Genomic DNA, 22,350 nt, shown 5'->3' on the forward strand with positions numbered 1-22,350 from the left:
CTCCATTCATTAATTTTTTTTTTTCTAGGAGTGGAAGGAATCATAGTTTTATTTCACTGTCATTTTACTGGGTTTATAAAGCTCCTCTTTGAATGGAGAGAGAAGTAACACAAGCAGAACCTTTTCCTCCACCCAGCTTTGCATATATATTATTTCTATCAAAAACTACATGCAGCTGAGTGAAACACTGGCCTGCTGGGGCCACAGGAAGAGGTTCAACAGAAAAAAGGTCAGCCAAGCTACACCTCACCTGCAGCTCTTGGAAGAGACAGCTGTGAAGTTATGGCAGCAGCGAGCAGGCAAAATGGGACATCTCAGAAACGGTTGGCTGGACAAGTCATGCGTGCGCACACAGCATCTGCATGCACCCTGGGTCTGGACATTGTTGAAGACTAATTTTTAAGAACAAGCCTTGTACGTTTGCGTCTTATTTTGTGTTTGCTACGGACCCAAGAATGTGACAAGATAGTTTGTCTTAGCTGTGGCAAACAACCACAAAACCTTACTAAAATCTGCTAATACAGCAGAAGCTGATAGGAAACCTCTACAGAACATACAGAACTGGCTGTCCACCAGCTCCAAGCAGACAGGGACACTGGGCACTCTTTGAGCACCCAGGATTGAGCAACACTTCTTCATTAGGACGTGAGGTGTTCCTCTTCGCAAACACTACACTTTGTCTCATTTGGGAAGGCAGAAAAATGTTTTGTAATGTGGAGGCTGTGCTCTGTTCAGTGTCTGAGGGGGCATGAGGCTGTTTCAGGGAATCAGACCCAGTAGCTGGTTCTCGATGGTCAACCAGCTCCACTAACCACAGGCAACTCAAAGCAGTGGAGCAGATCTTAGCCCTGCTTTCCCCACAGCTCCTTCATAATTCCACTGTGATACCAGCTCTGCCTGCCAGCTTTTCAGTTTTAAGGAGTTCCCATCACCTCAGGAAATCTCTAATGTTTCCGGTTATGATTAGCACCAGTTTCTTTCACACTGCCAAAAGCAGTATGAACATCTGGTTCCTACCAAAAAGTCTTTCTGCCCTTCCTTTTTTTATTAAAAAAATAACATTACTAAGGAGAAGTGATTTATGTGTGGAACATAACTTCATCTGATGAAGTTTGACTGATTCTTCTGTCCGTCGGGAATGCAACCACGCAAAGGGAGCCTCAATCAAGCATCTTTTTGTTCTGAACAAGAATCCTGCTTGTGACAGGTAACCTAAGTGTATACTCCACACATACCCCTAACAAATCCTTTCTCATCCAGCATGCCGTGTTTGCAAGCCTCTGGAAGCCTTTGGGAATCAGACAAAAAACGGCAGAAGCAGCACCCCTCCTGTAAGCCTAGAGCCGCACATCCTCACTTGAATGTGTACAAAGATGGCCACAACTCTGATGCCAGGAGCTATTAATTTACCCAATTTTCTAAATACCAAGAAAACAAATATGACATTTGGTAAAATGTTGTACATCAGACTTCAAAACTGTCAAGTATCAGACAGATACTTGTATTTCCAAGATATTTTTATATCATTTATCTGCCCAGGGTCTACTTAGGCAAGCATTTTATTCACTTCAATATTTCCCTTGTTCCTGTGCTTTTATTTCTTGCTCCAGCCTAGTTTATAACTTAAAATGAGTCTGCATAACATCCTCTTACACCGTAACCCAGAAAAGCACTCTTCCCATCATAAAATTACGCTGGAATGATGTAACTCATTTTCCAACACTATGCCGTCCTAACTGAGACAGGCTTCAAGTAATCTGTTGGCAAAGTCATGTAAACCTCAGGGAGCACAAATTGGCATTCACAGAGAAGTTCTCCCACTGGATTAGCATGATTCAGAAGCTGTGTCCAGCTTCCGAATGGCGCATTTGCTCCAGAAACGTTACTTATATGTCCCAACGTTATGCATGTGCTGCTGCACTGTGACCAGCACTTACCATCGCTACTCCCTCTGAGTACTACATCTGGAGACGGTGTCTGCTGCGAGCGGGAGCCAAAGGAGTCCAGACTGTCAAAGGAATCATCTCTGCCATGGCGAGGAGGGGAGAGGGAATCGCTGCGTTCAGAGTCCCAGCAGTCTATATAGCCGCTGTCACGAATGCTGCGCTTTGGGCTCTCAATATCCTCCGTTTCCTACATGGAAGTACAGCAGGTACCTCTTCATAAAGAAGCCATCGTGAGATCCATTACACACCAGACAACAAAGCATCTTCCCAAATACTAAAAACCTCCTCCCCAATAAAGGGTTTCCTTGTTTTCCACCCCTTCTCCCCTTCAAAACAAAAGTGCAAGCTTGCAATAAACCCCAATTTTATGCTGATTAAAAGGAAACCCTGCTCATTAGATTAGCACAATGAACTGAAAAAAAGCTGCAATAGGCAAGTTAATAAACAGATCAAAACTGAAAGTAACCTGAAACTTGACTTGTCGTCCATAGTCCATAGCACAGGCAAAAGCACTACAATTTTAACATCATGCCTGCATCGGGTTTAAGTCTGCTGCTTTCCAAAAGATCCCCCCCTCCCCTTGCCCATCTATTGTATCTGGCCAGGACACCAGCAGACAGCATTTGTTGTTGCTGCTTCAGCTCGGCAAAATAATGAAGCAGTGTGCCCCAGCCTCCCTCTACCTTGAAGAGAAATTCCTGTTATGAAAGAGGGATGTCTTTCTGAAGCAATCAGCAATGAAAAATATGCAAAATGCTTTTCCTGATGCCTCAGAAGAATTCAGTTGTGCTCTTTACTCTTTGCCAGCTCCTGGCTCTGGGGGATATGAAAGCACTTGTAGCTGACCCACATGTTCAGAGCAGGGAGAACAATGGTTGTCTTTGACAGCCCTGTGATTATAAATTCTTTCCAGTGCAAGCAGCACATACTAAAACACTGAAACTCCAGCAGAGGAAAAGGTCAATAGAAGCCATCCTCACCCTTGCATTATAATAAAACCCTTGTTTTAGAGAGGTCTTAACATTAATTACAATCACACAGGCTGAGAAAAAACAAAAATAACTACTTTTATGCAAAGATAAATCTGTTTTTTTCTCCCAGACAGTAAGTAAAGTCAGATATGTGGGTGCCATTATCAGACTGACATTTTGTGACCCAAAAAGGTTGGAATGTGATTCCCTCCCCCCGCCCCTTTTTTTTTTTTTCCTCCCAGAAGCATCTCAATATCAACTCCTAATTAAGAAGCACCCCCTGCTTACCACTAGCTGGAGCACAATGGTTATATGTTGAGCCCAGCTCCCACTGTCCTTGACTGCTAAGCTTTTACCCATTACTAGTATCGCCAACGAGGAGATCAATCAAGAACAAGAACATCACAGGGCGCTACGGCAGGCCACCTCCACGAGACAGCGAGTTAGCTGTGGAAGTGCTGGACGGAGGAGAGCCCTGCAGTAACACACCAAAGCTTCCACACTGGAAAAGAGGGAGGCTCAAAGCAAGATGGAGAGATCAGACCCAACGTCCTGCAGACTTTTCAGGAAGAAGGCTTAATTAGTGCCACACACTATTACACTGCCAAAATACCACATTAAGGGCAGCGGGAAAGGTCCCCTAAGGCCAAGCTAAACTGTGGTAATGTCAGTAAGTAACTGAACTGCAAAATGAAGTGAAAATATTTTCTAAAACCAAATAAAGTTAATTTAACAAAGTAGTAATTGCATACTATGTAATTTCCTTCCCCAGTCCTGCTTAGCGAACTAAAATACTGATAGAAACACTACACAACAAAGATCTGTCTTCCTGAAATCCGCATGAATTACACACATCCAAAAACAAATCTAAAAATCCTATCAAAATCCTGTTTGTGACACGATCCAAAAATCTTCTTAAAAATCCAAATTCCCTAAATCCCCTCATCCCTTCACACCAATCAGCTATTCTCAATCTTCAGGCACACTTCCATCTTCCTAAATTACTGTACTTGAATGACACAGAGCTGCTCAGCAGCTACAGGGACTTAAATTCGGGCAAAAAGCCCCATCCTGTATTCACTATCTCCCAGAGTTTGAAAACAATCCAATTGTGAACTAATGAGTTCTGCAGACCCTACTTTCAAAGGCCTGTTGACGTTAATTTTGCATGCCGCTCACCAGGAATTAAGAGGCAGGCACCAGGATGGGATCCTAGACTTCTGTAAACATGTTCTTTACAGCCTTGGCAAAGCTACTCTCACAGCCAACGCCGTCTCACAGACGGGTACTTGTCCTGCTCTGAGCAAACGTCATCTCCCAAATGTTATCAATGGGAAAAAGAAAGCGGTTATCTGTGGGACTGATAACACCATAACACAACACACAACAGCACATTAGTCTTTCATATTATCTGATTAAAAACACATATGTCACCGAGTGGTAGTAAAAGTGCGATTGCCAAATATAAGACGCATTCCTCCAGAAGTTCCACCCACTAAATATAATCAGAAGGCCATGGTCATTTTGTCATTGGGAATTTCTAGTTTAAAAGTAAAGAAGAATGCATTTCCAAATAGTTAATAAAATTAAAAGCAGAGTAGCATGAGTAAAATTAGAAATTAATAGCCCTTTCAGTATGAGAAGTAGAAAAAGATGAGTCTGAGACAACTTATATCTGAGCTGTCTTTTAGTTTGCTGATTAAAAAAGGAGGACAGAGAGGATTTATAACAAAAAAACCAAACCAGACTGCATTTATGGTTGATTTAATTATTAAATTCAGTGGGAAAAATGCCAGTAGGGAATGTGATAAAGTGTCTTTTCATCACTCGAGCTTAGCTATAAAGAGCTATAAAGAACATCAGTGTTGCACAGCATGATTAACATGTTCTATTTTACAACCAAATCCTCTTCAAATTCAGTAACAGACAAGCTCACAATTGCCAGTGGGAAATAATGCAGGGGTACAGAAGTAGGGAGGTGACCTTAATATATGATACCAGCCGCCCTCGTAACACTACCACCTAAACAAGACTTTTCGGGACTGCAAAGTACTCTGTTTTTACATTAAAGGAATATATAGCTTTCAGCTTTTATGAGATCTCTACTCTGCTCTCAGCCCCAACATCTGCAATGAATCAAGTCCCAGCCTCTTGCTTTTGTCCTCGACCTGCAACGCTCTGCACTGCCCAGGCAGGTGCTCCACGACTATCAGCTCCCCCGAGAATGGTGCCTTTTAGCCCCAGCCTACTTCATCCCACAAAAGGGCTCAAGACGGGACCTCCAAAATGCTGATTAGTTTGATGATTAGTTTGATGGGTAAACATCATCTGGAAAAAGAGTAGCTTCAAGCTGTGAGATTTAATATTAAAAATAAACCATGATACCATGCGGCACTGACATTATAACAACCTGCACTTCAGCAATTTTTCTGCGTTAGCTCCCTTGTTCATTTTTAGTTCATCTTTTAGATTGTTTTGAGTGGGGACTGCTCCTTCCCTGCATCTTCTATTTGGAAACAACTCAAGTATTAAGTTCACTTCTTTATTGCTTGGTCTCAGTCATATCACTCATAAGTGGGAAAGTCCCGAGTGATTAGCACAGGCCATTTCAAATTAAGGTCAAAATAAACCTCTACAGAGAAGCAGGATGTTCTCTTTTCCTCTCCATTTCCACCTGCTTGCTCACAGGAACTGGGCTCACAAACAGGGGTTTTACCCATCTAGTTAAGGCTCTCTGGTCACGCTAGGGTGTAGGAACTGCTACCAGTCAGCCAAGTATTTCTTCCTCTCCAGCATCAATCCAGTGCTGGCCCTCTGAGATCCCAGAATGAAGAGCTGCAGCCAGTGCAGATGCAGTAGCAGAGCTCAAAGTCCCCAAACCCTACTGCCTCTGATGACTTGGCCATTACATAAATGGAGAGGGAGATGCAGGCATGAAGCTCTCTGTGGGCTGTACAACATATCTGCACGGCCTTTCACGAGCGGTATGTCCAACACGTGCAATACTAGCACCGGGTGCTGCCACCTTCTTACATGCCTTCTCCTTGCCCCTTCCATCCCCAGTAAAGGCATGCTTAGGTATCAACGTTAACCATTACTGAGGCTGTGTCTCATGTCAAGGTTCAGGGCATGCTGGAGCATTCAACCAAAAGTCCCCAAACCGCCCCAGAACAACCACAACTTTTCCTTTCCAACAGAGCTCAGCTATCATAAACCACCAAATGTGATTTCAGCCAGAATTCAGAGCTTGGCAAAACACAGATTCTTCATAACTATACCCTTGGTGAAACATAATCTTTTCCTTCTACCCTTCAGCTTTATTTAGATACTTTGGTTTGATGCTTTATGTTGCAACTTAAAAACAAAAGAGCTGCCCACAAGACTCAATGTTTTAAAGGAGAAAAGTCTCTGCTCCTGTGAGTCCTGCCACCCTACTTTTGAGTCTTCACTCTTCTAGCTGAAACTCTGTCATAAATGAAAATAATTCAAACCAAAACCTACGGAAATGAAGATGACAGAGCCATGTGACAATTCTAAAGCCCTGTTTGACATCACGTGTTGCATCATGGATATCACCACAAAGCCGGCTGGCAAAGGAAGTCGTGTTCATGGCTTGGGAGGGTCAGAAACATTTTCGAAGGAGGGAGGGGTTTACTAAGTAATTTGTCCTCTGGCCCCTACTTCTCTCATAGTTAGCAACAAACAGGTTATTTATGGGAGTAATAATTTCAATGAAATTTCCATTCCCAAAACATAACAAAAAGATACCTTTCTCATTTGTGCCAGCAAACCTTCAAACTCCTTCAGGTTGAGGGTTGATCCACTATATGACGTGCAGCTGTTTGCCGCTTTCCCTAGCCAATAAATGGTGACTAATACCTGCAGAAGTTAATAAGAATTAATTGAAGCCATCTACATAGTCACTTAGCTAAACTCACTTCCCTTCAACACCTCTCATTTATTCTGAACTGCACAGCAGCACTAGGTTTTATTATAAATCAGAATTGAAAGGGAAGTGTCTGTCAGTGGTTAAACATAAATACATCAGACAACCATGAAAATTTTAACAGTCCTACAGAATATGTAACTTAACACATTATCTTCTTGGTAAATTTATTTAAAAGCAAACAAAAAAACCCCTGTCATGTCTGCCTGGAAAATAAACAGCAAAAATAAATCTGAATAGAAAAACTAGGCAGGATATTTGAAACTGCCTAGAGGACACACAAATATATCTGTTTGTAAATCCAATAGGAAAAACAATCCCTAAAGAGTACTAATACTAGTGGTCATTAATTAAAATTGTTAAGACTAATGGAATAAATAAAACACCTGAAATGTGTGCCTGCCTATTTCAAGGACAGAAAAGGTAGTTCCATTTTTAATAATCTTAATGTAATTAACCAGATGACACAGGAACATTTACTTCCAGACTTCGACCAGCTTAAGAAATGTTTAGCCCAAGATTAATCAAAAGCCATGAGCATCTGGTTGTTTCTCTCAAACTAAAGTGGAAAGAGTTAGTGGTTTCATTCAAGTTCTGACTTGATGTCTCCCATAACTCAAAAGTCACTTCAAAACTAGGGCAGAAAAAAAGCCAAGAATTACTGTTGCGAAATGTTTATGTACCCTCTCACTCCTTTAGGTAGCAAAGAAATTTGATCTGACACTGCTGGTGCTGCACTTGTTTTAGGAAAGGAGAAATGAAGATGCTCAGGATGGTCAAATCCAACACCTCCAAAACCACTGGCATTTATATCAAGCAGGGAAAGCAAACAGTCCTCTGCACCCACATATGTCTCCACTTAAAGCAATGTCTTTAATGGTACCTGCGCACCAGCAATTTGGACTGGAAACTGATTGTCAAAGGCAATTCAGTTCAGTTTTTTGCATTGGTTAAAAATGCCAAACCATCACCTTGGAACTTAGGGCTTTTTCTCATTTAATGCTCATTATTTCTGCATATTCCATGACATTGCAAAGCATTTAACTGCAGAAGAAACAGGAAATATTTTGATGTGGAAAAGATATGCAACCAATAATAAATAATAGCTGCATTTACCATCTCAAAACAGTTAAACTGAAATACAGTATTTTATGTTTTGATGGGACATTGGGGACAGGCATCTCTGTCAGGTTCTTCTTCCCTAAAACATGCACCCACATTCCTTCAGTGTTTCCTCCTCAGTCACATATGCTAGACTTCTAATTATCCTTTTCTCATCAACTTTCTCTAACATCCCCATTTCTTATTTGAGATGTCCAGAATCGCACACAGCACTGCAGCTGAGGCCCTGCCAGAAAAGGATAGAGCATGTGCCATACAGATCCCGTTTTAAAAAAAACTTGTGGTGCATAATGTAAAATGTATATTTTATATATATAGTTTATATTTCCATTTAGTGCATAAATAATATACATGCCATGAAATAACTGAACAACATTTTTAATAAAGTTCAGAAATTTTCCCCTTGTTTTTAAAATTACATCCAAATCGATACTACCGTGCTGAGGGAAAAGGAGGTGGTTTTCCCAATACTGATTTCTTTTTGTCTTGAAATAACCTATATCTGAGCTGTTTTTCTTCAACCAGCACTACTCAACAAATTTATGTAAGAAGCTTTTACAGTACATGTTCTCAAGTTAAGTGAAAACACTTGCAAATATAGTATTCCTAGCAACCAGGAAACTGTCCAATTCATTTTGCCATTCAGTTCTCTGATGAAGGCTTGGCATTTTTATTTATTTCTGCTAGCATTTGATGACTTTCTCTCTTCTTCCTTTCTTTATCCACTTTTTTCCACCCCCCCCAAATCATGTCCCATTTGCACGCAACTCTGACTGGCTGCCAGCCGAGGTTGCAGGATCATGCACCTGGAAAGCATATATTCCCTACAAGCACATCGAGGAGGATACTTTTGAAACTTTACCTTTAAAACAATGCATCTGTACAAAGACATTTAGACAGTGCCCAGAAGTGCTAAAATGCCAAAGCTGAACTCCTCCCCTGCAACTTTGGGTGCGGATACAGAAGACATTACTCTAATGATGATAGGAAAGACAGGATGAAAAATACTTTTGGGGATTTTAAATGTGGGGTTTTTTTGTTATTTATTTATTTTTTTACCTGCAGTCATGATTACTGGCTTGCAAAGTTATTAGGAAAAGGTCTTGGCATTTCCTAGCAGTTTATAGGGATGCGAGCTGAATATAAAATGAATTTATAGCAGTTTACAGACAGCTTGCTAGGCTTTAGGATAACAACTAACTCTAAGACAAGAGAAGTTTAGCAATTTTCTACTTAACACTTACAGGATCCATTATCATGGCTATTAGTTTAAATCAACAAGAAATTAAAGTTAAATGGAATTAGCCTTTCTGAGAAAACATTTATTTGGAAGAACAATGAGAAACCTAGGCAAATCTGACAGTAAAGACTTGCATCCAGATCGAGCGATCATTTCACTTCATTTTAAATACTTTGTGCAAATTTACTTTATGCCTATATATTAATGAAAGGCTACAAAAGCGTAGCTTCATGGGTGAGTCAGACCATTGCCAGTGAAAGCCACGATGGACAGCACAGAAATCAATTCTTTATGCCTTAATTAAGTGGAGACAAACATTCTATCGTAAGGCTGTTTTGCCAGAACAGCTCTACTGAAGTTTGCAGTAGAACCTGGTTAGGTTTGTGTTCAGAAGAACTTTTCAGCAATATTCATCTATACTAAGATTTACTGACATAATTCTTGCTCAGGCCAAATACAGGATTAACCGGACAAAAAAAAAAGATTCTCCAAGTCATGTACTTACATTTTTCAGCTTCCTACTATAGTCAAAGTTCCTGGTTGCACACACACGCACAGAAAATAAAGAGAAAAAAAAAAAGAGGGGGGGAAAAAAAATGATCAGAAAGCAGACACACTTTCCAAGGGCGTGTAAACAGCAGATCACGTTTTCCCTACTACAGCCTGCAGAATGCTTCTGCTGGCTGGAAACACATGAAAGCTAGGAAGATGTAGTTCACACATTCATTTATTCATAACGTGGGAGTATTTTGTCACCATTACTTCAATCATTAAATTAGAATTCTGGAAGTACAAAAAGAAAATGCGTTTATAATGGTCCCACAACAAAGCAGGACAGTGCCAAAAGTATTTCCTTTAAACAGCATTTCAGGATTTCTTCAAAAGAGAAGACCAAAGTCCTCACTGCTAAAATGCATTTTGCAGTAATCCAACAGTCAGATTCTGCTCTGTGATAAATAATGTAATCCATACAGAATCTGGAAGCAACTGAACATGCATAGGAGACTAAGGAAATCATCACCAAACATCAAGGAAATGGAGCAGGTGTTTCTGTGGAAACAAGCATCACAAAGAACAAAGCAGATGAGTGAAGTGGGAAAGATCCTGCCACTTGCAACAGAATCTGCTGTGGAAAACATTTATTTTTTTAACGTGTACTTAAGCACTGAGACTGAACATTGGCATCCTTCTCAATTTAGTTTTTCACCAATGTTCAAAGGGTGGAAGTTTTACGTTAGAAACAACAAAGCACAAAGTTTGCACAAACATAAACAACACTTCAAAATTCAGCAAAGAAACCATTAAAGAATGGAGGAAATGCATATCACATTTAGGTGCTGAAAAATAAATAAGAGCACTTCAGATTTAGTACAGATTACTTATAATATAATTGCCTTCTGCTGTAACAGTTAAATCCACTCTAGCATTAAAGGTTACCTGATAAAAACAAAAATAAATGTACTTAAATCTTTGAGAACAACAAAAGCCTAAATATGGGCATTACTAAAGCAAAGTGTTTTTGATAAGCCATCTTTTTAAGCCAAAATTTGATCCACCAATACCCACAAACTAAGAAAAATAAAAGTCGTGTTTTTTTTTTAATAAAATAGCAGTGGAAAAGAGTCTTGTTTAACAAGTCAAGAAGAAATTCTTTACAGCATTAGCTCATAACTTTTATAAGCTGAATGTTCCAAAAAAAATAGACCTAATGCATACTTCAATTAACATCTATACCAAAAAAACTGGTAAAAAATGTCATTATCTTAATCATGCAATAATGTCATATGCATCCTTTATCACAGAACAAACACCATTTTTACCATGTTTAAAAAATAACCCAGAAGTCTTCAAAGAGGGGGAAAAAAATCACCTTCATGCTTTGGGAACTAGCTAGCAGAAGACAGTCTTGAACATATTTCTCTACAACAGTCATGGACTTGGCTTGCACACCTCAACTCAGTCACTCAGCGTGAACTTGGACAGTGCTAGGAAAACATTTGGCCCATTTCCACAGCTGCTTTCTCTGAAGAGTTGACAGGGAAAAAAATCCATGCCAGTGGGACACTTCACATTTATCTAGCATCATATTCAGCAGAGGGCCAAGCCAGCTCCAGAGTTTATTACTCCTGGTTTAACTTGCTTACATGCTGGACAGCTCTCCTTGGAGCTCCATGCTAGTCCCAGCCTCTCAACCTGCCTCCGCCAAGGTACTCCATCACCCTCAACCCCAAAAGATCAAGTGTCTTATCAGAAAGACCCTTCCTGGTTTTATATGGAGATTAGGGTTTTATATGGAGATCAGGGATTGGTTTGCAACTCTCTCCAGCCACTCATTGTCATGATTTTACAGGACATTGTGAAGAACATCTTTCATTGCAATATTACCAGATTAGAAGAAATATCTTACATAGCCCCCTCTCACTGGTATGTACAGGCAAGAAGAACCTCATATTAGAGCCAGAAACTTGGAAGGGAGCAAAAAGTGGGAGACTATTCCTTAAAAGAAGGAAAGTGGCCAATTCAATTTTTAGAACCTTTGAATTTTCCCAGACAGTGCTTGAACACCATGAAAACTTGCCCAGCTTCCATTGCCAGAAGGGAAAAAAGATAGAATGCCGCTGAAATTTAGTAAATTGTTTCCATATACTTTTCTAAAATGGATATGTCTGACCAGGATTTCATTAGCGATCTTGTTGGCCAAATATTTTTGGCCAAATGAGACAAGGCCATTCAATCAACTCAGCAGTATTTGCTTGTCTTAGTGCAATAACTTTTTAATATTACATTGGATAGACTGAAAATTTTCAGGAAAACTTCTAAATAACACCAATTACAAATTTTGTTAACTTTATGAAAGTGGGGGGTGCTCTTGCTTTTGGAGGTGGGAAGCTTGATTGCCATTAATACAAACAAGAGAAAACTACAGTTTGACTGCTTCCCTTCCTCTAGTCCAAGATGACAAAATCTTCCCTGAAAGGGACAACAGTTCCCATTTAAGACCTCAGTCTATGACTATATGGACTTTTGAGTCTAAGGTCACACACAGTGGGCTTGACAAGTCAGTAATTCTTTCTGTGCCAGTTTCACATCTATATTTTAGATCACTTTGTGGGGTGAAATGCTGAAAATACAAGCATTGGAGTCTAGTACTCTTTGCAGTGAGGAATGTGCATGTACCAAGGGTAAAAAGCTGTGGTTAAAAGGAAATTTTTAAAAAGTCACTTAATGCCCCGCAAAATATGAATTAGTTATCAGGAACCTTTGTATACGTGTGGTAATTTGTGTGGTAGTAGGTGTGTGGCTTCGGTGAAAAAGTATCTAAACTGTGGCATTTCCACTCCACACAGTTCACACAGACATCCTCAGCCCAAATATTGTGTCCCAACCTACAGTTCTTAGAAAATAAACAGATCATGCTAATGCCTGCACCTTGTGGAGTCAGAGAGGTCTGTAAGTGTCCTATAATGCATCTTCAAAACCGTTTAATCTGAAAGAACAGAGCTGTGATTTCCTCCCCCCCCGCCTATACAGTTCATTAGTTGGACAGACATAAAAAAGAATGCCATGAATTTAGACTCAGGAAAACCCCTAAGTCCCACAGAGTCTCATTGCTTAACTAAAACAGTATTTTAAAAGAGCTGTGGTTGATCTCTCTGGGAAAAATAACAGCCCTTAGAGAAAGCCTGTTGAAAGGAACAATGTATTCTTCCCAGTGCTGAAGGCTTCCCAGACCTCAGCTTCCTATTTGCTTTATACAAATGACAATTCTATAGCCTTTTTGCTCATCCTTAAATATTTACTATTGCATCACATGTATCTGAGGTTGTAACATGCTAATTGCAAACTGCTGTTGTACTTACTTGATGGTTACTCTGTTTGATGTATCCTGCAGATCACCAGGATCAAAAAGCTGAGATTCTTTAAGTCCCAGATCTTTGCAGCCTCTTAAGAATAAGATGATATTGTCCTGAAACGAGGCAAAAAAAGCCAAAATACTTTTAACTCTTCTTCACTAAAAAAAAAAATAATCCTACTGAACCAACCTCTCCCCAACTTAGTAACAAAAACGTTTGTATCATTAGTTAAATGAAGTACCAAAGACATTTTTAGTCATGTAATTTAAGAAGTCAGTACACGGTTTTTCTGAAAACCAGATAAACATGAAACAAAACTTTTTTCTTTTTTTTTTTTTTTTTTTAAATATGTAACTGCAACAAGCTTGTTGACTTTTCTCTTTCCAAACCCAGATGTTGGCAACTTTAACTGAAAAAGCCCTGCTAATTCCCCCACCTACCGCTGTAGGCTGCCAATGCAGCTTCAGCATGTTACATGGCAGAAAAGAAAAGGCTGGATTTCTGAAGGGAGCAGGGAGGGTAGATATGAAACAGCCCACCACCGTTTACGCAAGCAGTTTGTTCAGAAAACATTTTGCACATTGAAACAAACAAGCCAGTTACTCCTAGTTAATACAACCAGTCTCTTGCCTCTCCAACCTTAACCAGCCAGAAGCCACTGGGAAAAGAGGTAGGTGCTTCTCCCCAAATAAAATGCTTGAAGCTACACTTTATGTGACCGCTGGCTGTAAAAAGAAACAACAGCAATTTTGTAACACTTTTCAAGGAGGATTTACACTTTTCAGAGTGTAAAATATAAAAACTCATAACTAAGAGAGATTAAGCACAAACTGATATAAGCCTCTTTCAAGCCAAATATGAGTGATGACACAGGTTTGCACCGAGGGGATTAAATCTGTATGCGTGCTTACTTAATATACGTTTTATTCTTATTTACACATATGCATGTACACCACCCCCCTTTTATAGAACCAGTGAATCAATCTTATGTAGATAAATCTTGAAGGTCAGTAGAGAACAAGATTTTAGATATATACATTGCTGGATCAAGCAACTGCGATGGCAGATGTGTGGATAAGTAAGGATATAACGTACAGCTTGATATTTTCTGAAGCCTCTCATCTCAAACCTCCAACTGCTGCCACGTGAAGAGCTAGAGAGGAGCAGAACCACAGTGTGGGGCAAGGACCTCAATTTTTGTAATAAAAACTGGGAAGCAGAGGAGCCTGGGCAGCGTTCAGCTCTTGCCTACCCTGCGTGACAGAGCAGGATTCGCGAGCAGGGCTCTCCCGACATCTGCTCCCAGGCTTTTGTTTGGGTGGCATGGCCAAAGCTCGGCGAGAGAGAGCTGTTTATTCTGTCGGGGCACAGCGATCAGCATGCTAATCGCTGCAGCTCTCTGCATGCCAACGCTCTCGCACACAAAGCTCGCTGTCACCAGCCACACCACAAAAAAATACGGACTTGAAAATTTAGGAGCCCAAATCTCCCTTTCTTCCCTGGCTGAAACTTAACAGCTCTGGAGGGGAGCCAAGGGGGAAAGGAACAGCAGTCGAGAGAGCAGAGTGCCCATAATCCAGAGAGACAGCATCATTCATGACATGAAAAGATGCTTGTAAAATTCCCCATCTGGCTTACTGTTTGCATTATAATTTTTCCAACTGCAACGTGAATAACTCTTGTGTTTAGCCTTTGATGGAGGACAGTGCTGGTCACTTCCAAATGGTGGGTGGAGCGATATGTAAATCTAATAAAAATGCAAAAGCATTAAAAACCCATGTTCCTAACAATATGTCCCAACAAAAATATAGAGGACATACAGGACACAGTAACCTAATAGGTTTAGAAAACAACTAAAGGAGGGGGAACTTCAAGGATACCTAATTGCACCCATCCATCCTTATGCCAAAAGTTCACATCCAAGTTATGATAAGCAGTAACAAAAATATCAGCCATTTGGCAACCATGTAGTTTGGAAACTCAGTTCTTCTGTTGATGAACAAATGCCCACTTCTCAAAAAAACCATTGTCACCACCCTCTGCCTGTTTTCATACATGCTTTTATTTTGATGGTCATAAGAACAACATTTGCTAGCAGTCACTAACACCATCACCCAAACAATTCCTCAAAAAGCTGGTACCTCATATGGGCACAAATAACCGTGCATGCCAACAGGATGCAATCAGTCCGCACTGAAAGTTTTTGCCATTTTTAGGACCATTGGGAAATAAAACTACAAGACTGTTAACAGAATCAATTTATTTAAAAGGATTTAAAAATCCAACAAAGAAATTGTTTTCAAGTAACAGATACTCAGGTAAACCTGTCTAGGTTGCATATCCCCAAGCCAAAATGTATCTCATACTACTGCAAAACTAAAACTTTCCTGGTTTGCTTCAGTATTCGTTAGTTTTATTGAGACACTGGAGAACCACACTCCTATGCCACTAAAAGGAGAAAGGAGTCTTATCATGAAGACCCAGCTCCCAGGAAAGCTTTCTCGCTGGATTACTATACTTTGCATTAGCCAAGTTCTGGTTTCTTCAGTTCTCAAAAAATCTTGCTTAAATATTTTGAGAAAAATTATAGTTCTATATCTGTTAGCTGTAACTATACAATTTTTTAAGTCACCCATTCCGAAGTGCCACTTCTTTGTTGCTGTTCAGGAAAATAAGAGAGAAAAAAACCAGAACATGTTTATAAGCAGCAACATATATAAAACATCCTTACCTTAAATAAGGGACTGAAAACACACATCTAATGTGCATGGCCAGCTCCTTACAACTTGGCAGAGTTAAATAGGTCATGCAAATGGGTCACACTTGCAATGGCAAGGATCACAGCCTGGCCAGCTGCCATGCCTGTTAACAGGGCGGTATCTTTTGCAGTGGTCTCAGAAGACACACGACCAGAATTCAGTCCCTCCGGCAGCCCCTAAAAGGCACCAACACAATTTCCCCAATACGTTACATGGAGATGATATTGCCTTTCTCTGAGCAGATACTTGCTGCAGTTGCAGAATTAGAGTAGATGGAGGGTAGGTCACTTGGTCAGCATGTCATTTCCTACAGCCCCAGAGGACATGCAACTGTCTCCTGCTGGCTCCTCTTGGTTTCAGTCCACACCACTACTCAAAAATCTTCTTCTGGTTTTTGTCCTTGTACACCCAGAGAAAGAGTGAGCTTCCAGATTACTGTCTAAATGTCTTTTGCAAATTTTATCTATTTTTGTCTATTAAATCTTACATCTGTAAATCTATAATCTATAGATACCCACCAATCTCTATAAAATTTTATCTATATTTTCTCTATAAAGTGACAAACTCTACAACTGGCTGCTTACAGAAGGCAAATGCTTCACTGTGGTGACAGAGGACACAAGCACAGAATACACCAATAGGTTAAACGCCAACACTTTTCTGCTTGCGTAAGCAGAGTCCTGACAGTTACTATTAGACCAGCACTATAAGCAATGTCATTTACTTTTAAGTATTAGAAATGCAAATGTTATTTATGCATATGTTTTGCTATGCTGAATTTCAGAACAAAAAAATTAACCAACACACAAAACATTATAAACTCCTGGGCAAAGCCAGCCATGAACCAGCAAGGCGGGCCGGGGAGGAGCAGGGAAGGGTGAACAGGAGTGTGGGGCACTGACTCCCTGAGTCCTCAGGCAGAAGGCTGCATGAGAAGGAAGGGACTGTAAAGCTGTAAAGCTCTCACAACTGCAATCCAACACTGTCACCTCTTCATCCTTTCCGGTGTGTAACCTGCATGATTCACCTCTACAAAATCACTTCACCAGGACAATCACCTGCAGGTAATGCGGAGCGAATGGGAGGCAGACAGGTTACACATCTACGAAAGTGGAGGGAGGAAGTAAAAAATAATACACTGTTCACTTTTAATCTTCTCCCCCCTCCCCCCCTTTTCAAAACACTGATAACCCATGCTCTATAAATATGAAAAAATGTCCGTTGTATACCACTAGGTCACTTTCCTCACATATGAAGTTTAGCACAAAATCCTGAACCCTTAAAAAAAACACCACAGAAATTGGCAGTTGTGCAGGACAGACACCCTGGAAAGCCACCGCACATTCACACAGTAGCACTGCCAACACACAAGATAGTTCAAGCTAGCGAGAATCAAATATTCACAGCAGGCAAATTCTCTCCATAGGATCTGCTGATCAGATGCAATGGCAAACAGCTTGAACTTGGCCCACTTCCATTCCTTTCATCCGCCACAATAGCATACGAAATACTCTCACTGCACCCACGCTGCACATCGGACCTGCAGCTTATCACTGTGGAACCATCATGTGTCAGATGCGCTACTACACGGCCTGGATGAGATACAGAGATAAACTCAGGGAAAACAAAAGCGAGCCAAGCTGTATGTCTGTGCAGAACGCCGAATAAAATGCCAAGTGCATGCCACTTCTGCAAGTTGGAGATATTATTAGTTGCCAGTACCACCACACTGTTTTGCAGGACAGCTGCAGACAAACAGGTGGCCTTTTTCATTTCTGGAATGCTGAAATTTTTCCTGTTCCAGAATAAATTGGAAGATTTCTAAAAATATATATTTCCAAACCGCTTTTCTGAGCAATTTCCGAAACAGACGCTTAAAAGCCTTTTGTTTACTCTCAACATTTCTTCCCAACTCCCTCATTTTTCCATTTTATATAAATAATTAGTGGTGATAATGTAGTTACATAAAAGCAATGGATCTTTACTGATTTGCAAGCAGACGGAAAGGAAACGCTGCAATATTTAGTCCAAGTCCACCGTGAGTGGTGGCTGGGAACTCGTATTTTCATATATATACACACATGCACACACGTATATATGGTTTACTATTTACCCAAAATGCTTTGCTGTATATGTTTTACTGTTTATACAGTATGCTGTACTGTATATACGGTAAAGCTACACTTCCACAAAACTTTGTTTTCTGTGACCGATTCGGAATCAGCAGATTTGGAAGGCACTCGGTTGCAGCCGGGACATGTTTGCTCAGCAGCTTGGGATGCTTAGTCTCCAGCAGACGAAGGATGACAGCACACCAGCACTGACGGCGAGCCCCGCCAGAGCAGTAAGGGGGGGACAAGGCTGCATGCACCCCGAAAGGATCCCGGCACACACCTGATGGGAACGAAACACCACATGGGGAAGACCAGACAGAGAGAGCCCGCGGGGCCGGGGGGGGGAAGCAGGACTTACCGGCCCGGCAGTCCGACCCGACCCTCGCCTCCCAGCGCGGGATAAACCTGCGGAGCGGCAGGACTGACTGACAGACAGAGCGGCCGGGCAGCCGCGCAGCTGCCGTCGGCGGGGGCCGCCAGCCCCAAACTCCGCCCTCCGCCACCGCCGGGGCTGCCCAGCGGGCGGCGCGGCCCGGGCACGCCCCGGCTCCCCGGGACGGACGGACGGACGGACGGACGGAGGCGGCGGGGCTGGCCTGGGGCTGGCCCCCAAGCCAGCGCTGCGCACCGCCGGGAAGCCGCAGAAGGGCAGCGGAGGCACACGATCGCCGCCTGAGGAATCGTGTGAGCCCCGCAAGCGAAAAAAACAGGTCCAGAGAGTAAATACAGCGGTGCTTAGATTGAGAATGGCCGGAATAACGCGCGCACCGGGCAGGAGGCGGGAGCGCAGCGCTCGGAAGGCGGGAAAGCGGGGTGGCCCCAGTGCCCGACGGGCAGCACCTCCAAGAGCTCCGCAGAGAAGGCGGCCCAAGACGGGCTTTGCAAAGAAAGAAGGCGGCGGCTTGGCTTTTTGGACAATCAACGAGGAAAAGGTGCGTCTCCTCAAACGATAGCCCCGCTCCCTTAACAAAAAGGCAAAACCCACCTTAAAAACTCTGAAGAAAATGGGTCCGTTGGGAGCCTACTGCAACTACACAAAGCATACAAGAAAACCCAAACGTGGCTCTAAGCAATCTTCAGATAATATCCCAGAAACCAGACCCTGAAGATTTAGCTAGAAGTGCCAAATTCCTACCAAGGCGCTTAGATCCTGCTGCTTCCAGCCAGGCTTACTAGGTTGGAAAATGGCAAGTGCCTAGAGCAAGAAGATAGCGCGCAACTGTGACACCACTACTTTACACTACTTTGGTAGTATAAAACTTGCCCTGCTTTGATAGTGTGAAGGAAAAGCTGGGCAAAGGAAAGAACATACATCTTTTCAGAGAGCTGCTCTTACTGTTTTTGGCATCCAGCAAAATCTTTTGCTAGTAGTTCCAATCATCAGTCTCATATAAAACACAAGCACATTCAATTTACATTAATAAACTGAAAATAAGCAACAACAACAACAAGAAACCCTCAAAATCATGTAATGAGAATTGATTAGGGGACGGGAGAGGTCTAAAACACAAGTCCAGAATAAATGTGTTTAGCAAATCAAGTTGTGAGTACACTTGTCCTCCGGATTTGAGAAAAATCAGAAGTACAGTAGCACTACTCAAGAAATTGTCTTCGACATTTTCCTAAATCTGGCCTTCACCATCAGATTATTTGCTTTTTAAGATCTTTCCCCTATAATAAATTTCAACCACATTTAGAAGCCTCTTAAGCAGTGCTGCATATTACTATCATTTGTATGATGGTTGTAACTAAAATCCCCCAACAGGAATGGCCATATTGTGCATAACGAAAGGCAAATGCAAGGAGCTCAGAATATAAAATGGCACCACAGGTCCTAAGCAGGTAGTGAAAATTTCATGCTGGGTACAGAATGGATGATGTATCTCATTTCTGCAAATTTAAAAAATAAACTTAAAATGCCTGCACTGTGGTATGATGTACAAGGAGGGAAGAGACACTGTGGACAGGAAAGGAGAAGGATAGCAGGAAACAGAAAGAGATAATGGGAGGGGACCATACAAAAGAACATGAGCAAGAGCAGCCTTCAACTCAACAGGCAAAAGCAAACCACAGGGGGGTGGGAGGGGTGCACACAGCACAAGCACAAGGCTGACCCTATGACTTCACTAGTTAAGTAGGTCCCGATATTTCTCCTTGCTGCATCAGGTCATTATCCCTGAAGGCACAAATAAAACATTTAAACAAATGGGGGGTCACTCAATATCCTTGTCTTTGGGGGAAGAGAGAGCAATCAGATGATGTGCATTCCTTCAGATCTGCCAAACCCAAGATACACCCTGAGTAAGATGGCTTTGTTTACAGCAATGAAGACAGAACATAGGCGGGCAGGGGAAAACCCCAAAGTGTTTCCAGGCTCCGATGCTGATGAAATCACAGCCAGATGTCAGCCAGATGTCAGATTTCACCCAATCTTGGAGACGAGGTGCCTATCTGATGCCATATTCTATGGTAACAGCCATTCTATAGCCAAGGAAAAGGACAACATTTCCTTTCCATTCCCTCTCTGCAGCTTTTTTAGTACCAGATAATAGTGCTTGGCTTGTAAGGGTTTGGGCTTCAGTTTCATGTCTTCTTCTGCTATCCACTTTTCACATTTTTTATGAATAAAGCTCACCAAGAGCAGGATTAAGAACAAGCTCACCTACATTGAAGTGCAGCCGAGCACTCCTAGAAGCTGCTGGGAATTCACCTTGCAGATCCTGAGGCAGATGGGTAAAAACACAAGGACAGGAGAGACACTACCAAAAAAGCAAAGCATGGATTCTTCTCCTGTGATGGAAAGGACTGTTATTTACCTTGTTCTGCCTTGTTGGTTGGGCTATGTACTGGGTCAGTACAAAACTTACCGCAGAGCTGGTTGGGAAAAGAGCTACAAAAAAGACAAGAAGGAAAGAAGCATGACAACAGCAATGTTATCAGTGCAACCAGAACTCAGCATCTGTGGCATCTACCCTTTCTTACCCATCCTCCTGGCAATAGCTGTGCTGTCTATCTGAAGGAGGGAAAAAAGGTCATGAAGACAAATTTGACCTTTATTTGCACTCACATTATGAGTGCTGGGAGCATAACTAACCTAAACACAGATTTCAAGGAACCCTGAAACCACGGCTAGTGCCACAACGCTTCCCTCAGGACATCCTCTTGGGGAAACGGGACACACTCTGTTGTCAGCACATCCCTGTGGCTGCTGCTCCCACAACTAAGCTCTACAGCAAAATACAAAAAACAGGCAAAAAATTCACAACTACGGAGAACATGCTGTTTTCTAAGTTTGGTTTATTTGTGTGTAATTATCAGGACACGATAAAGTGTTAAGGAAAGTACACGGTCTGACTACAGATTTAGAAAATCTCAAAGGCAGCTATCTCAAACTGCTTAAAATAAACACAAAAATACAGAAACTTGAAATCTAGAGTTATAACTCATAAGATCTACTACACCAGATACTGTGCAAACAAAACCAGTCTAAAAGTCAGGGGGGTCCAAACAATGGGACCACCAAAGAAACTAACCTGATAGTTAAATACGGGAGAATACAGTTTTTCAATAGACGTACTGTTAAAGCTTATCACCCTGCATTAAAAAAGAAAAAAAAATAAATTATTGATGAATAAAGTTGAATTACCTCCAGAGTGATATACCTAAAAAGTACAGCCCTGGGGTAATCCAAAGGAATACTGCAAATAGCTTAAGCCCCGACACAAATAAGCCCATTACGTGTTCAGTACAGCCATCGACTACAACCAAACACTGCTGAACAAACCTTTGCCTTTCTTGACCGGCAATTGTGTGTTAAGCCGTGGCACAGCGGATGCTTTTAAAAAGCTATGAATGTGTTCCCGCTAAGACATTGTACTGTGGTGGTAAAGGAGATTACCTATGCAAAGCAAATCTATGTGCTAAAATTTATTTCATGTTTTCCTTAATTATATTAGCAGGTCTACTAAAAGATACTACCTTTTTCACATACCCTGCCTTCCTTTCTCCGCCTACAGATTCAAAGCTTCAAGGTATCCCTTTGATCACATACGATATCTCAGGACACTGTTACCTAATGCCTGCTTTCTACATTTTGACTCGACTGTGGAGAAAATAACCTTGTTTTCCAGGAAGAGCAGTGTTGACTATCCAAGGGACCCAGCTCCAGGGAATTGTCAGATGCAACTTGCCACAGGACCTTTGGGATGGAGCGGGGCTAGCAGAGAAGAAAATGAGGGAAAAATCCTGTGCATGAGCCTCTCCACCCAAAAAGGTGTGTCTGAGGGTCACTGGTTACCTGACCAGGATAAACCAGTATAGGTAACTTAAAGCATAACCAGTGCACCTGCACACACATTCAGAGATGACTATCTGAAAAAGTACTTCTCAACCTGTGAT

At 41.6% G+C, this 22,350-nt stretch overlaps 1 protein-coding gene across 2 annotated transcripts in view; it reads right to left on the reverse strand.

Moving 5' to 3' along the window:
- Window positions 1-22,350, reverse strand: part of LIMCH1 (LIM and calponin homology domains 1) — a 184,239-nt gene that overhangs the window by 64,169 nt on the left and 97,720 nt on the right. For both annotated transcript variants that reach the window (XM_075091598.1, XM_075091597.1), the window contains exons 4-7: window positions 13,086-13,192; window positions 9,731-9,761; window positions 6,686-6,796; window positions 1,938-2,133 (exon numbers count right to left, since the gene is read on the reverse strand). In XM_075091598.1, coding sequence (XP_074947699.1) covers window positions 1,938-2,133; window positions 6,686-6,796; window positions 9,731-9,761; window positions 13,086-13,192 — 445 coding nt within the window. The remainder of the gene's footprint in view (window positions 1-1,937; window positions 2,134-6,685; window positions 6,797-9,730; window positions 9,762-13,085; window positions 13,193-22,350) is intronic.

This window comes from Phalacrocorax aristotelis, chromosome 4 (genome assembly GCF_949628215.1).
Source record: "Phalacrocorax aristotelis chromosome 4, bGulAri2.1, whole genome shotgun sequence".
In the NCBI taxonomy this organism is placed as follows: Eukaryota; Metazoa; Chordata; class Aves; order Suliformes; family Phalacrocoracidae; genus Phalacrocorax; species Phalacrocorax aristotelis.